The 16,626-nt window shown below is 60.9% G+C and overlaps 1 protein-coding gene across 1 annotated transcript; it reads left to right on the top strand.

Moving 5' to 3' along the window:
- Positions 1-215: 215 nt before the first annotated feature.
- On the top strand, positions 216-16,626 carry LOXL3 (lysyl oxidase like 3; the record flags this gene model as incomplete). The annotated part of the gene is made up of 14 exons (XM_083862355.1): positions 216-635; positions 6,695-7,007; positions 7,388-7,551; positions 7,906-8,117; positions 11,207-11,432; positions 11,657-11,837; positions 12,110-12,264; positions 13,286-13,441; positions 13,705-13,867; positions 14,332-14,575; positions 15,107-15,222; positions 15,328-15,464; positions 15,827-15,938; positions 16,102-16,626. The coding sequence occupies 14 exons, from the start codon at positions 216-218 to the stop codon at positions 16,173-16,175; spliced, it is 2,673 nt and encodes an 890-aa protein (XP_083718481.1). The 3' UTR covers positions 16,176-16,626.

Here is a 16,626-nt window from a genome sequence, read left to right as displayed (position 1 = left end):
GGACTTTCCTGCGGGATGGGACCCCCGGCCTCGGGGGGCTCTGGGGGCCGCACCTGCCCAGGACAAGCAGGATGACCAATCTGTCCATCCACCCCATCGCAGTGTCTGGAATGGGACAGCCAGGGACAAACCATTCCTGGCTGTTTCCCTCTCTCGCCCTTCGGCGCTGACTGCCCCGGCCCCGGGGTGAATGGAGAGGGCTGGCTGGGGTCGGGATGGCCAAAACCCGGGGAGAGGCGGCGGGGCGGGCAGCGCCCCTCGGCCCCAACAGCGGCCGCTCCATCCCGGGGGGCCGGGGCCGGCCCTGGAGCGGAGCCCGGCCGGGGCGGAGGCTGGAGCCGGCCCCAAACCGGGGGCGCGGGGCCGTCCGGACCGTCCCGGTGGCGGGGCCGGGGCCGCTCGGTGCGGGCCGGGTCGGGCTGGGGCGGCCCCGGACACGGACACGGGCACGGGCGGGGCGGGCCGGGGCGGAGCGCGGCGGCACGGACCGAAATCGCTCGGCTCGGCACGGCAGGACACGGTACGGCACGGCACGGCACGGCAGGACACGGTACGGCACTGCACGGCACGGCAGGACACGGCACGGCACTGCACGGCTCGGCACGGCACAGCACTGCAGAACTTGGTACGGCTCGGTTGCGCTCGGTTCGGCTCGGTTGTGCTCGGTTCGGCTCGGTTCGGCACCCGGAGATACCGCGCGGGGCCCGGGAGGAGCGGCGGGGGCTCCGCTTTGCGGGGCCGGGGGCGCCCCGGGGTGTCCCGGGGTCGGAGCGTGTCCGTGCCGTGCCCGGTGTCCCACGGGAACCGGAGCCCGGCGGGGTTTTGGGTGCCCCTTCGGGGCTGTAGCGCAGCCCAAAGCCTGTGCGGGTTAGAGAAAGGCCGGCGGAGACTCAGGATTTCCATGAAGACCGGACTCGCTGCAGCTCATGGCAGAGGGAGGATGGATGGAGGGATGTGGCGGCGCTGGAAGGGATGATTCCTCCCTCTCCGCTGGTTTTTCGCCTTCCCAGCCGCTCTCAGAGGGTCCGGTCTCCAGCAGGTCCAGCAGGGCTGGTTCCCTGCCCCAGGGTGCCTGGAACACCATCCCCACCACCATCCCCAGAGCTCCCAGCCCCGCTGCCGCCCCTCCGCCCCTGGGGATGGCTGATGTTTGCGCATTCCTCCGAGGTCTTTCCCTCCTGCCGGCAGCTGGTTCCTCCCTCCCAGGGCTGCCTCTGCCGAGCCCGGGGCAGCTCAGAGCAGAGCGGGGGCCCCGCCGTGCCCTGGGGAGGCTGGGTGGGGGTAGGAGCTGCAAAAAGCTGTGCTGGGACCTGCCCTGCCTTAGGGGGTGACAGCGGGACATGGGGACATCAAAGGGGCTGGACCTGGGGTTGTCAGGGGCAGTGCAGCCTCAGTCTCACACAATGTTTTGTCCCTGCTGACACCCCCAGAGCCGGAGTGTCCCTTCTGCAGGGTCCCTGTCCCTGCCGGGGATGGGGCAGGGGTGGGCAGCGAGGGGCAGTGAGCTCCCCGCCACGGGAGATGGTCATTTTGGGAGTGACACCAATCCTGCCAGGGGGAATCCAGATCCCTCTGGTGACCCTGGGCTGCTTCCTGGTGCTTCCAGACCTTGGTGGTGCTTTACCCCGGAGCTGTGACCCGTGTCAGGTCCCCTCCTGAGCAGGGTGGGGGTGTTGGGGCTCCCCTGCTTTGGTGCACAGGAGTTCCCAGCACTCCAGGGCTGCCGGGAAGAGGGAAAAGCGGAGCAGGCACATCCAGGCAGCCGGATTGCGAAAGGACCAGTGCTGAGCCTGTGTGTGAGGCCCTGGGGAGAAAGGGAGAAGGGGAGGGATGGAGCCCTGAAGCCATGGGATTCACCAGACCTTCTCCTGCCCCGACTGCTGGGGACGTGACCCTCTGCTCTCAGGGATGTCCTGGCCTGGGACATCAGCAGAGAGTGACTGTGTCACCCCGTAACCTTCTCAAGGAAGGATAAACAGAGCGAGCTTCCTCTCCCTTGTGCTGGCGGGTTTCCCAGGTCCTCGCTCTCTTGTGCTGCTCTGCTCTGAGTCCTCCCAGTTGTCAGTGCCTGGGATGCTCCATGTCCCCCGTGGGTGTGTCCAAGGCTGCTGCTGAGCGAGCATGTCCCTGAGGGTCCTCTGTGACCTGGCCCTTCCCTGCTGCTGTGGCTTGGGATGTCATCCCTGTGCTGCAAGGATGCCCCATGCTGATTAAATACAGATTTAACAGAGGACTTGCCTCACTGGGAGCTGCCCCTTCCCGAGATCTGTTGGGGTGTTTGGTGGGGCAGACTGATGTCCTGCTCTATGCCCTGTGAGTGCAGAAGGACACACATGATTTGAACAGTCCTGGGGCACCCCCACCAGCACAGCTGACCCCTCTGGAAGGGGCAGCCCCTGTGCAAGATGAGGACAGTGCCTGGCCATAAGGGCTGTAGACCCTGTCAGGGTGACTCTCCTGTCCTCTGATCCATCACTGACTGGGACAGGCAGAGCCATGGCATGGGAGCAGTTTGAGCACTGCTGTGGCTCCTGCTGCCATGTCCCCTGGCCTGAAAGCTCCTCTCAGCCATGCCAACCTCAGGAGCACAGGGCTGAGGACTGGAGGGAGCCTCAGGATTTTGACTCCACAGTACTCTCAGACACCCCACCAGCAGCACCAGCCGGCTGGGATGTGGTTCAGGGCCTCGTGCACACCCAGCTGGGACATTCCTGAGGTTTCCTGGGCAGTGGCAAAAACCTGGGCTGCTTCCCAGCTCCCACGCCCAGCCAGCCCATCCTCCAGAGCCCTTTACCCTTACACTGGAGTTCTGCTGAGCATCTGTGCCCGGGGCAGCACATCCAGAGTGGCACAAGCCCTGCTCCAAGAGGAGACTGTCCCTGGCTGGAGCTGACAGCAGGATGGTTGGGATGCTGGGGTGGGCTCCCCATCAGGAGCAGCAGGCAGGGCTGGAGCAAAGCCTGCAAAGAGGCAGAACGAGGAGCTGGGCAGCAGGAGAGGAGCAAACGCACAACTTGTGCCTCAGAAAATGGAAAAAGTGATGTGGACAATGAGAGCCCTGTTAGCCTGACTGCCCAGGACACAGACACGGAGCGTGTTCGGAGAGGGAGGTGGTGCAGGAACGGGGAAGGAGCCGTGCTGGGCTGCAGGGAGCTCACATGGCAGCTGTCCTGGGCTGGGCATGGAAAAGGCTTTGGCCCCACAGAGCTCAGCTGGGAATGTCACTGGGAAACTCTGAGGTGAGTGGCAGAGCTGAGGTGCCAGGGCAGAGGAAGCACAGTGAGGATGAGAGATGCTGGAGCAGAGCTGAAGCAGGACCAGGAGCAGGGATTGCAGACCCTGGAGGTCACACTGCTGAGGCTCGGAGGGGAATCAATAATTTACTGCATAAAGAAAGCCCAAGCACTTTTCAGGTGCTGTGTTCTGGTCTCTGATCCTGTGTGGTTTGTTTCTCAATGCACAGATTTAAATTTTCAGTGTAGCCAAGGATGTAGGCTGCACAAAGCTGATGTACCAGGCTGTCCCTATTCCTATCTCTGTTTCCCCCTATTTCTGTCTCTTCAGTCTGTACCAGGAAGGTGCTTTTTTCCTCCTCCTGGCATAGTTTTGCTTTGAAAAGCATGTGATCCTCACCAGAAAGGCCACAGAGTGGTGACTTCCCCATGTAGTAACCACATTTTAGTTCCAGCAGGTGACCAGTTTTAATCCACTTAGCAGAAGGTGCACTGACTTTGTTGAGTGCTAATTATTCATTAAAAGGTGGTGCAAGATGAATCGAATGCCTTCCAGTCCCAGGCTGTTATATCAGCACAGTTACTCCAATTAACAGGACCTGTGATCTCATAAAAGGCCATTCCTGCTTCCTGACACGGGCTATTTCTGCTGGACCGTGGAGATTGGCATTAATTGTGCTGCTGTCCTTTGGGGTTGGACTGACCCCGTTGCAAAACTGCCCAGTTCCACAGCAGAGCATCCTGCTCACTCGGGAAGCTCCAATCCTTGTGCACTCCAGCCTTCCCTAAGGAAACACACCCCAGGGTGTGTTACAGTTAGCACTGAGGGGGACCCACATTTGTGTGTCAGGACAGCTCTGAGGGTTTGCAGCCCTTCCTCTGGGCAGGGAGATGTCGCCTCGGTGACCCTGGGGTGGAATAAGGTTTTGTTACTGCTGTGAGATGGCAAACTCATCCCTTTGCGGCTTCCCAGGCGGTGTGGAGATGAGGATGGAGAATTCCCATTCCAAGCCCAGAAATCCCCTTTCCTAAGCCACTGGCAGGGCTGAGGTGGCCCTTTGCACCCGCCCTCCCTTCCTGCTGGCCGGGTAAAAGGTTCAGCAGAGCGTTTCCCCGCTGTCTGCCCACAAACACGCCCTGCTGAGCTCTGGCAGTGCCAGAGCAGGCAGCTGAGGCACCAGGAGCCCAGAGCTGGCTCCCACCAACCCCAGGGCTCCCAGCTGCCTGGGCCATGTCCCCACCAGCTCTGCGGTGTCCCCTGTGCCCCCCAGTTGTGATAGAGGAGAGAGCCAGACCCACGCTGATGTGGTTGCTCTGAGGGAGGTGATGTGCTTCACAGAATTATAGGATTAAAAAAGACCTCCAGGGTCATCGAGTCCAACCTGTGACCAATCCCCACCTTGTCACCCAGACCAGAGCACTGAGTGCCATGTCCAGTCATTCCCACCACTGTGTCTGGTGTAGAACTGGACCAGCAGTGCTGGTCCTTGTTATTCCTTGCTCTCTCCCTGAGCATCTCTGCAGGCACCAGGCTCATCCCAAAGTTCTCACTGCTTCTGGTGGCATCTCCAATGTGATGTGTGCCTAAAGGGGCAGGGAGGCAGCAGGGCTGGGCCCTGTGGAGGTTTGTGCTGGTGTTATGGGTGTGGAAAAGGGGCTGGCACTGGGCACCATCCTGGTTCATCTTTGCCTCAGCCCAGGAGGCATTCTCAAGAGTGTGGACCAAGTCCTCATCATCTGGAAAAGTGAACCAAGCAGGAATGGGGCTGATTCCTCTGTGAAAACCCTGCCCCGGAGGATGGTGGGGAGGTGGAGCAGCCGTGCCAGCCCCCAGCTCTGCGTGGGGTTTGAATCTGTTTCCGTTTCTCTATGACACTGCAGCTAAATACGGGAATTTTAAATCACCCCAGGAAAGCCAAAACTTGTTCTTTTTAACGTTTTCTAATGGCAAGCACAGTCTGTGTGAGTGCAGCCCGCAGGATCTGTGCTTGGGGAGACTTGGAGACAGAGACATTCTGCTGGGGGGCTGCCCTGGGGGTGTTTTGGGGACATGCTTTCCCACCATGGAAGGGTAGGAAGCAGTCCCTGATCCCCTGGGACTGGCAGAAATGGTGGCACAAGACTGCAGTGGACAGGGAGATGGGCAAGTGGTCGTGGGTGAGCATCAGTCAGAGCTTTTCAACACCATCCGTGCAGAAATGCTGCTCCTGAGCTACAGGATCCATGGGAATAGCACACTGGGAAGGAAGGGAGGGCAGCTCACAGAGAAGGGTTTTCACTATTGTTTGCCGTGGGGCTGGTGCAGGAATACCACATCTCCCTCAGGTATTCAGGGAGCCACAAATATTGTCGGAGGAACGGAGGAACGCGGCACAGAGGAATGTGAATGTTCCTCGCTCATCACAGAGGGCAGGAGCGTGGGCTGGAATCCCCTCAGCCTGCAGCCATTCCCTGCTCCTGCTGGATCGAGCTCCTGGCCGGTCCAGCTGGGCTTTCCCTGTGCCCTGAGCCTGTTCCAGCTCCCTCAGGTCTGGCAGCTCATTTCCCTCCTTGCATTCCCCTGTCCTTGCATTCCCCTGTGCCCATCTCTCCTCACTTGCCCTTCAGATGTGCCCAGACTGTGCAGTGGGGGCTCGGTAGGGGCTGTTGGCAGAGGGGGACAGGGGACAAGGACACTGGGCAGGTCCCTGACAGCCCCAGGGGTGCAGGGCCAGTGCAGGGGCTGTGTCAGGGGCACTCTGGCCAGGACAAGGCACGTCGCTGTGCTGGTACTGGGCAGGGGGTTACCCAGCACAGAGCTGAGCAGGGGGACTGGATGGGGGTGCTGGCTGTTGGGAAAGATGAGACAGGAAAAGCTTACAAATATGATCGCCTGGCAAGAAATACTAAAGATATAAAACCTGTGAATGAAATAGAAATGAAAGCCAGCTTTGAGATGTGATCATGGCAGGGAGGAAGATGGTGATTAGCTGGAAATAGGTTGAGGGATAGAAAACAATCGGACTCAAGGGAGTAGCTCTGCCAAGGTATTAGGGAAAAGCTAGATGAGAATAGTCTTTAGAGTTTAGAATCTAGGATGATATGGTGATATTGTAGTTCTCATAGGCTGTATGCAAAGTCTGTAGGTTTTGTATCTCGCACGGGTTGGTCACTATAAATTAGAATATTCAACAAAAAAGGAGATATAATGTATTGTAACAAGGTCCTCGCTCTCTTTTACCTCCCTTACCCTGCGATCTCTCTTACTTCATACCATCTCTCTCTTTGGGGCTTCCCTCCAGCCCAGGCTGGTGGATGAAGGCAAAGCCCTTTTTACCCACCACCCTTGCAATAAACCCACGTGTTTCTAGAATATCTCAGGTCTGCAGAGTTCCTTCTCCCTGCCGTCCACACGGATGCTCCTACACTTGTGTCCAATTTTGGTCCAGTTTTGGTCCAGTTTTGCCTGTCTGTCCCTGCAGGGCCACACTGCCATGGGAGGCTGGGCATGGCCAGAGCTGCTGGTGCTGCTGGGCAGTGCGTGGCTGTGGGTGGGCAGTGCCCATCCCACCGCCCCGGGCCCCACACCCCACCCCGGGCCCCAGCTGAGGTTCCGCCTGGCCGGTTACCCCCGCAAGCACAACGAGGGCCGGGTCGAGGTGTTCTACAACGACGAGTGGGGCACCATCTGCGACGACGACTTCACGCTGAGCAACGCCCACGTGCTGTGCAGGCACCTCGGCTTCGTGGCCGCCACCGGCTGGGCCCACAGCGCCAAGTACGGCAAAGGAGTGGGTAAGAGAGGGCAAACTCATCCCTGTGCGGCTTCCCAGGTGGTGAGAGGGGTGGTGGGTACAGTGTTCTCCCCTGGCATGGCCCCCTACATTGCCTGGGGGGTTGGCGAGGGGAGGGTTCTGTGTTTGCAGGGTGCCTGGCAGTGGTTGTGTGCTCATGGGGGAGGTTTGTGTCTGTCAGGGCAGCCCCTCGGGGAGGTGGAGAGTCTCCATCTGCAGAATCCTCCACCCAGAACTTTACTCTTGGCATTTCACTGGCCTCAGCTTTTGTGCTACAGCTCTTGCTGTAACCTGCATGGTCTCTGGCTGTGCTCTGTGGGCACGTTCCCTGTTCCCAGAGGATGCTTGGCTTCCCCCTGACCCCTAGGCTGTGTCTGGCAGGGCGGATCTGGCTGGACAATGTGAACTGTGCTGGAACTGAGAAGAGCATCGGGGACTGCAAACACCGGGGCTGGGGGAACAGCGACTGCAGCCACGAGGAAGATGCAGGTGTTGTCTGCAAGGATGAACGGATTCCAGGCTTCAAGGACTCCAACGTCATCGAGGTGAGGAAACTGCTGGCCAGAGTGGGCAGCTGGTGATGTCCAAGATGCCACAGAGCACCCCGGGTGTGGGGCAGGCTGGGAGCTCTCCCTGGGGGTGCAGGAAAGCAGCACTGGCTTTCCCTGTTGTGCTTCCTGGAGATGCACCTGAGGACCCAAGGGGGACAAGAGGCACTTGGGTGAGGCTCCTTGGCTGCCCAGGGCCATCAGACGGAGGAATGCAGGACTGGCTGTCCCTGTGCCCCACCTGTGACTGGGAACCCCTCTCCTGCATCCTTGGAGATTCCCTGGGGACGGGCTGGCAGGAGGAGGGGTGATGGGATATAATGTGAGCCGGGGCTGATCTGATCCCCGCAGACCGAGCAGAGCCATGTGGAGGAGGTCCGGCTGCGGCCGGTGGTGTCCGGGGGGCGGCGGCAGCTGCCGGTGACAGAGGGAATCGTGGAGGTTCGCTACAAGGACAGCTGGGCACAGATCTGCGACCAGGGCTGGGACAGCCACAACAGCCGCGTCATCTGTGGCATGATGGGCTTCCCAGCAGAGAAGAAAGTCAACAGGAACTTCTACAGGTGAGTGAGGCCGGCAGGGAGCCCACAGGGGTGGGGTGTCCAAGCACAGCCAGGGGCACAGAGCTGGGGATGGTGCCAAGGGAGTGGGGGGACACCATAGGCTGTGCTGTTGGTGTTGTGGCTCCTAAAATCCCTCCCACCCTGCTGCTCGCCAGTCCAAGCCCCAGTTGGCCATCTGGACACTTGCAAACCAAGCTGGGGGGCCATGGGGTGGTTGGGGGGCCATGGCTATCCCCCTACCACACACACTACGGCAAAGGCCACTTCAAGGGGAGCACTTTTGCTCCCTGGCAGTGGTGTCCCCATCCCAAGGGGAGGTTTGCAGCCATCAGGGGATGCTCCAGCCACACCATGGTTTGAGCAAGGGCACCGTGCCTGGCACTGTGTGTGCCCTGAGCAGGCAGCTCTGGTGTTGCTCCACAGGCGGCTGAGGCGAGCAGCCAGGATGAAGGGCCGCAGCCCCAGGCTGGGCAGCAGGTAAGGGGCCAGGGTGCCCCATCTGCTGAGCCGTGGCAGAGCTGGGCTGTCTGGCCCCACCAGTCTCTGCCATCAGAATGGATCTGGGCACAAACAGATCCAGACAGAGCAGACTGGAAGCTTGGGCTGTGCTGGCCCAGTAGGACAAACCCCACTCCAGGGGATCTGCCTGTGCATGATGGGCTTCCCCATTCCCCACGAGAGACGATCTCTCTCCCAAGCTGGTCATGCTCAAGGCAGAGTAGCCCTGTCCTGCACTCCAGGCAGGAGTCCTGGCACGCTGGGAGGGGAGCAGGAGGCCTCGGAGCAGAGCTGTCTCTCCTGGTGGATGGGGAGGAAAGGCTGTGGAAATGGGCTGCTTTCTGCAGAAAGCAGCAGTGGGGATGCTGGAAAGGCTGTGAACCCTCCATTCCCCACAGGATGGGCTGGTGTGAGCACCAGAGCCCATGCTCAGCAGTGTTGATGGGCACAGTGTGGCACATCCTGCCCTGAGTGCCACATCTGCTTGGGGTCTCTTGCATCCTCTGCCCAGTCACTCTTGCTGCCTTTCTGCCAGGCCCAGGGGCTGGTCTGGCTGCCTTTTCCCTCCGTCCCTGAATCCTGCTGCTGGGTTTGTTGGTGAATACAGTGAGCCAGAGTCCATCCTCTCTGGGCTGTGGCATGGCACCTCTTTCCTGAGCCCGCTGCCACGATGCTCTGCCCCCAGCACAGGGCCTTGCCCCAGTCCCACCACCTTCCCTGGTACTGAATTCAGGCAGGGTCATCCCATGGATTTCCTCATTCCCCACCTGAAGGTCCTGTTTGCTGCAATGTGCTGTTTCCTGGCTGGTTTGGTGCTGACTGCCCCTTTCCCAGCGAGCAGCTCCTTCCCCTGCAGCACTGGGGGAAATGTTTTGTGTCTCCATGAGGCTGCAGTCCTGTCCCTCTGCCCTGAGCAGGAACTGGCTCCTGAGAGCCAGTTTTGTAGGGGCTGATGAATTTGGGGCTGCACAGTCACAGTCATATGAAGCCACAGGCTAATCCAGGCTGGAAGTCCTGGTCCAACTCCCTGTGTGGAGTAGAGCCAGTTGTGGGTTAAACCCAGGACTTCATCCAGCTGGAATTTGAAACCTTCCAAGGATGGAAACCCTGTGGTTTCTGCTCCAGTATGGAACAGCCCTCATGGGCAAAAGGTTTTCCTTAGCCTGAGCCTGAACCCTTTGTTGTCAGTCACGTCTTTTTTCTCTTGTGCTCTTCCCTCCCTTCTGGAAGAGCCAGGATTCTCACAGCTCCCACCTCAGCCCTGGCTGGAACAGTCCTACAACCCTCATCTCCTCCCACAGCACTGTCTTGCTGCTCTCCCTGGGGCTCACACCACATCCATGACACCTTCTTGTCCTGGGGACCCAGATCCAGGGGCAGGATACAGATGTGGTTTCCTGAGTGTGAATGGGCACTGATGCCCTCTGGCTGTCTAAATCCCAGCCCTGTGCTGTGTCCTGGGGCTCACTGGGCTGTGCAGGTTGGCACCAACCTGTGCTGGCCTGTGGGGACAGTGGCCAGGCTTGGTTTTGCCTGGTCCCTGGGGCTGTCAGTCCCCTGCCTTCCTCTGGGCTACTCTTCTCTTCATTCCTTGTGGGCTCTGGGGTTTTAGCTCTTCCACCTTGACTAAAGCAAAGCATTTGAGGATGTTGGGATTGCACCTACACCTTGTGTGTGCTGAGCCCCAGGCAGCTTCCCCTCATGGCTCAGCCTGTGCCAGGGCTGTTTCCCTCACTGGCAGCAGGTTCTTGCCAGCCTGCAGCAAGTCCCACCGTGCCCCATGGCCCCAGGGCAAGCACCCTGGGGCTGCCTGTGCTGCTTGCTTGGTGCTGCTTGCTGGGTGTCCTGCACCTTGGGGACACAGCACAGTGGTGGTGTGGTATGTGGATGAGGACACAGACAAACCTCACCCACACCCGACCGATCAAATTGTGGCTGCTGGTGTTTGATCTTTTTGCAGTGTGACAAGGCAGAGCAGGATGTGGCTGTGTGATGTGGCTGCATCCAGCAGTTTCCTGGTGGGATGCATGTGGGAAACTGCATCATTGCTGTGGAGTGTGGCTGTGTCACACTGCTGGCAGCAGATGATGCTGTTGCACCCCTGTGTGACACAAAGGGGATGCACACGAGTCTTGTTGTGGGCAGAGGTGCCCAGTTCAGCCTCCAGTGAAACCAGGGCAGGCTGTGCTCCCTGTGTCACTGCTGCAGGCAGAGGTGACAGCCTGGGGCCCTGGGCTTTGTTATGGTTTTTTCTATTTTCCAGGCGGGCCTCCAAATCTCAGCCTAAACAAAAGCGCAGGGAGGACGTAGGGCCCAAGAAGAGGTAAATGGCTCCAGTGGAGAGCCAGAGACAGGAGCCCCATGCAGTCCCACCAGAGCTGTGCGTGTCCCCACGTGCATCCCTGTGCTGCTGGGGGTGTGGGACAGGCAGTTGGCAAGGCGTGGGTGCCTGGCAGGCACTGTGTGTCACCCTGGGGACAGAGCAAGGGGCACAGCCAGCGCACACAGCTGCAGGCAGGGTGGCTGGTGACACCTCCACTTCACTGGCCACGCTGGCTGGCCATGGCTTAGGGCTCCTCTCCCCTCCACAGGCTCTTCACTGAGCGGCAGCAGCTCAACTACCGCCTGCACTCGGTGTCCTGCACAGGGACAGAGGTGCACCTGTCCATGTGCTCCTTCGAGTTCTACCGGGGCAACTCCTCAGCAGCCTGCGGGGCCGGCATGCCTGCCGTGGTCAGCTGCGTGCCCGGGCCCCTCTTTGCCACTGGCAACAGCCACAAGAAGAAACAGCGCCAGCAGCAGCAGCAGCAAGGCCAGGTGAGCCCTGCAAGAAAGGGGATGAGTCCTGTGGTGACCCACAGCTGGACAGTGCCCCACGGCCAGGCTCTGTCCCCTGGGCTCTGCAGGTGTGCGGGTTGCTGGGTGACCTCCTCTGGAGGAGGAGGTGGGGACAGTGTCCTGTCCCTGCACATCCCAGGAGTCATGGGCAGCACCGTGCTGTGCCATTCCACACTATCCCACGCCTGTCCCTGCTCCCGCAGCCCCGGATCCGGCTGAAGGGCGGCGCCAGGGTGGGTGAGGGACGCGTGGAGGTGCTCAAGAGCAACGAGTGGGGCACCGTCTGTGACGACCGCTGGAACCTGCAGTCGGCCAGCGTCGTGTGCCGCGAGCTGGGCTTTGGCAGCGCCAAGGAGGCCCTCACCGGGGCACGCATGGGGCAAGGTGAGGCTGATGGGGCAGAGGGGCCAGGCAGCATCTCCTCCTGGAGCTGTGTATGAGGCATTTATCCAGGCTTTGCTTGGCTGGAGTGTCCTGTGGGCATTGGGCTGCTGGAGCATCTCAATGGGATTACGGCCACTCAGCCACACTGCCCCGAGCAGCAGCTGTGGAGGCTGGAGTGTCCAACTCCCTCAGATCTGCCAAAAAGAAAGGGCAGCCTTGGGGACAGGGCATCCCTGTGTCACAGCGCCCTGATTTCTGCTGTCCTCCGACAGGGACGGGCCCCATCCACCTGAACGAGGTGCAGTGCCGGGGCACCGAGAAGTCCCTCTGGAACTGCCCCTCCAGGAACATCACACAGGAGGACTGCAAGCACTCGGAGGACGCGGCTGTTCGCTGCAACATCCCCTACATGGGCTACGAGAACCTGGTGCGCACCACGGGGAGCTGCTGGCTCCATGGGGCTCCCAGCAGTGGGGCCTCAGAGCAGGGTGCTGGGAAAGGCCCACAGGATCCATGGGACCCTCATCTCTCCTCCTCTGCACCCCACACATTTCCCCCTGCTCTGGGGCAAGGGATGCTCTGGGAGCTCAGGGATTTTGTGGGTGGGAACCCCTGTGAGGAGGGGTGTGGAGGGTTCTGGGTGCTCTGTGGGTGCTGCTGTGTTGAGAGGAGGTGTGGGGTAGCTGCTCCCTGCTGCTTTTCCTGCTGCCAGCCTGTGCCCATTCCCCAGCAGAAACACCAGAAAAAAAATCACTGTGGGCCAACCAAGAGAGATTTTTTTTTTTACCTGCGATGAAACAAGCAAATGGAGCCACTTGTTCCTGTTTGCTCTAGCCCATCGTTTCATCCACTTTGAGCTTTTTTAATGATCTTTAACTCTCTCACACCTGTCATTTCTGAAATGACGCCATTTCAAAATGAACTGTTTTCCCTGCGCCGGTGAGACGATTCCCAAACTCACAAGCGATTTCTTGTCCTCAGTTTTGGGGAGTTCCCTGCCCACTAAAGCTGTGCTTGGCTCTGCTCAGTTCCTGGCTTCCCCAGGGGACAGGGGCTGGGGACAGTCCTGCAGTCCAGAGGGATCATCACCTGTGATGGCGATGATGCTGCCACTGCTTTTCTCTGCAGATTCGGCTGAGCGGGGGCCGGAGCCGCTTCGAGGGGCGGGTCGAGGTGGCTGTGGGGGCTGGTGATGGGGACCAGCCCCGCTGGGGTCTGGTCTGCGGCGAAGGCTGGGGTACGCTCGAGGCCATGGTGGCCTGTCGCCAGCTGGGTCTGGGATTCGCTAACCACGGCTTACAAGTAGGTGCCAGCACCAGCTTGGCCAGGGCAGCAGCAGCCACCACCACTGCTCACGGGGCTGGGGATAGGGATGGATGGGGATGGGAGTTGGGCAGGAGGTGACACAGCGTGGGGTGCCCGCTCACGGCCCCAGGGTTTCCCCGCAGATCCGCCTGGCTGGCGGGAGGACGGAGTTTGAGGGCCGCGTGGAGGTGAAGCGAGGCAGTAAGTGGGGCACGGTCTGCAGCGATGGCTGGACCACCAAGGAGGCCATGGTGGCCTGTCGTCAGCTCGGCCTGGGCTACTCCCTGCACGCGGTGACGGTAGGTGCCAGTGGGGAGGGCCCCAGTGACACCTTGGTGAGCACAGGCACCGGCCAGCACTTCCCGAATGACCATGGGGCTGCGTGGGGACAGATGGGGACAGAGGGACGAAGCTGCTGCTCCATGTCACAGGACAGGAGCCATATGGGCAGCTATGAGCCTGGGGAGCTGTGGTGGGGGGCTTGGCTGCAGCCTGGGTGTGAGTGATCCTGGGCAATCCAGCCACCAGCCCTGCCACCCACCCTGCCTCACCCCCTCCCCAGGAGACGTGGTACTGGGACGCCAGCAATGTGACAGAGATGGTCATGAGCGGGGTGAAGTGCGCTGGCCACGAGATGTCCCTGAGCCACTGCCAGCACCACGGAGCCAGCCTGAGCTGCAGGAACACGGGGACACGCTTCGCTGCAGGCGTCATCTGCTCCGAGAGTGAGCGGCCACAGGGGCTGCAGGGGGGCCTGTCTGTGGGTGGGGGTTCTGCAGGGAGGGAGTCTGGGCAGTGGGGAAGGCATTGACTGAGGGTCTGCAGGCATGGACTCTGAGCAGTGGTGTCCATGGACAGTGGGGTCTATGGGCAATGAGGTCTGTGGGCAGTAGGGTCTGCAGGCATGGACTCTGGGCAGTAGTGTCCCTGGACAGTGGAATCTGCAGGCAGTAGGGTATGTAGGCAGTGGGGTCTGTGGGCAGTGGGCTCTGTAGACAACAGTGTTGTGGGGCCAGGGGCTATGGTCAGTGGGGTTTGCAGATGGAGGTCAGGTCCCCAGCCAATGGGGAAGGCACATGTCCCCCCTGGCTGGCTCAGCCCTGCCAGCACTGGGCACTGCCCCATCCCCTCCACTCGCCCCACCCCTGCTGAGAGCAGGGCCTGTCCCTGAGCAGCCGCCTGTCCCCAGCCGCCTCCGACCTGCTGCTGCACGCATCGCTGGTGCAGGAGACGGCGTACATCGAGGACCGGCCACTGCACATGCTGTACTGTGCTGCCGAGGAGAACTGCCTGGCCAGCTCAGCCCGCCTGGCCAACTGGCCCTACGGACACCGCCGCCTGCTCCGCTTCTCCTCCCAGATCCACAACCGCGGCCGCGCCGACTTCCGCCCCAAGGCCGGCCGCCACTCCTGGGTCTGGCACGAGTGTCACCGGTGTGTGCAGGGCACGGGCAGGGGACAGATGGGACTGGGGGTCAGGGTGGGGACAGGGTGGTGGTGCTGCAGTGGGCTGGGTGAGGGCAGCACTGGGTGAGGAGGGTGCTGGGCAGGGGTGACGCTGAAAGAGAGTGATAATGTGCAAGTATGACACCAACTGAGGGTGATGCTGGATGACGGTGACGCTGTGTGAGGGTGACCCTGGATAGCCCCAATCTGCTGCTCAAGGTCCAATTTTGCCTGGTGTTGGCTTAGGGCTGTTCCTGGATGAGCAGTGTTGGGGCTGCGGTCTCAGGAGGGCAGGGACAGAGCTCCAGGCTGTGCCCTGCAGCTGAGCCCTCTGCTTGCCTGGGCCAGCTGGCTGGGGACACAGCAGTGTCCCCTTCCAGGGCAGGACACAGCTCTGCCCAACCTCACAGTGCTGCTACCTCAGAGCAGGGGCTGTGGGGACATTCCTGGCAGTGAGGGGCTGGGCAGGTGACAGGGGGCTGATGTAAGGCTGCAGCAGGTGCTGGCTCCCTCCCACAGGCACTACCACAGCATGGACATCTTCACCCACTACGACATCCTGACCCCCAACGGCACCAAGGTGGCCGAGGGACACAAGGCCAGCTTCTGCCTGGAGGACACTGAGTGTGAGGAAGGTGCGTGACATGGGGCCCTGCAGCAGCGTCCCTGCCTGTGTCCCCATCATGGGAGCCAGGCTGGGGGTCTCAGCAGGGCCAAGCTGTTTCTCCTCCTGCCTGCAGATGTGGCCAAGAGGTACGAGTGTGCCAACTTTGGGGAGCAGGGCATCACCGTGGGCTGCTGGGACCTGTACCGGCACGACATCGACTGCCAGTGGATCGACATCACTGATGTCAAGCCAGGCAACTACATCCTGCAGGTGCTGCACCTGACCTTCCCCAGCCCCTCCTGCCACCCTCCCAGCCTCTGTCCCTGCACATCAGCCCTCCACACTTCAGCCACCCATCTCTCTCTCCTGCTGGAGCTCAGTGGGCCTGGTGGGTGTGCTGGCATGGGACAGTGCCTTGTGCCCACAGAGGTGCAGGGCTGCTCAGACATGCTGCCACATGGGTTTTCCAACTCTGAGCAGCACTGCTCATGGGCACATATTGCACAGGGATGGGACCACTCCACCACATCAGCAGCCACTGGCTCCTTGGAGCTCTCCAGCACACCCACCACAGCTAGGGAGACACATCCTGTGGGGCTGGGACAAGGGGTCTCACTGTCCATGCCCCACAGGTCGTGATCAACCCCAACTTTGAGGTGGCAGAAAGTGACTTCACCAACAATGCCATGAAATGCAACTGCAAGTACGACGGGCACCGCATCTGGGTGCACAGCTGCCACATTGGTAATAGCCTGGGGCATGGCACAGGGGTGAGGGTGGAGGGCAGTGACAGGGCTGCAGGAAGCCCTGAGGATGAGGATGGGCTGGGATGCTGGTGCTGGGGGCAGCTACAGTGGAAGGTGCTGGCACTGCACCAGAGCTGACAGCCCCTGCCCTCTGCCCGCAGGAGATGCACTCAGCGAGGAGGCCAACAAGCGGTTTGAACAGTACCCAGGTCAGCTCAACAACCAGATTTCATAGGGCCCCAGCCCTGGGGAGACAGGCATCTCCCTCCCTCACCACATATGGGTGGGAGGAAGCCGCTGGGAGACCGGCAGGGAGGCCTGATGATGCCCAGTGCTGCTGCCACTGTGTCCTGCCAAGGATTGCCCAGGACTCGCCACTGGCTGCCCTTCCCCACCTCGGGGGGGCTGGTGCTGGAGGCACCGACACCTGCACCTCCCAGCCTGGGGCTGCCACCCCAACCACTGGCCAGAAGGCCGTGCCCACATCCCCTGGGCTGCGGCACACGGGTACGGTCTGGGAGGTCCTGCACCCCCCACCGCTCCATCCCTTCCCATCCCACTCCCCACTCCAGCCCTGGTTCCTCTCACTCCACAGCCTCACCCCGGGGCTGACCCCCCACACAGGGCCCTGGGAGCCCCTGGGGATGGTGCAGGTGTCTCTGCCCACAGTGCTGCCCAGGGGTGGC

The sequence above is a fragment of the Zosterops lateralis genome (assembly GCF_965231275.1).
Source record: "Zosterops lateralis genome assembly, chromosome: 5".
In the NCBI taxonomy this organism is placed as follows: Eukaryota; Metazoa; Chordata; class Aves; order Passeriformes; family Zosteropidae; genus Zosterops; species Zosterops lateralis.
Note: the sequence above shows the minus strand (reverse complement) of the source record. Positions and strands in the feature narration are given on the sequence as shown.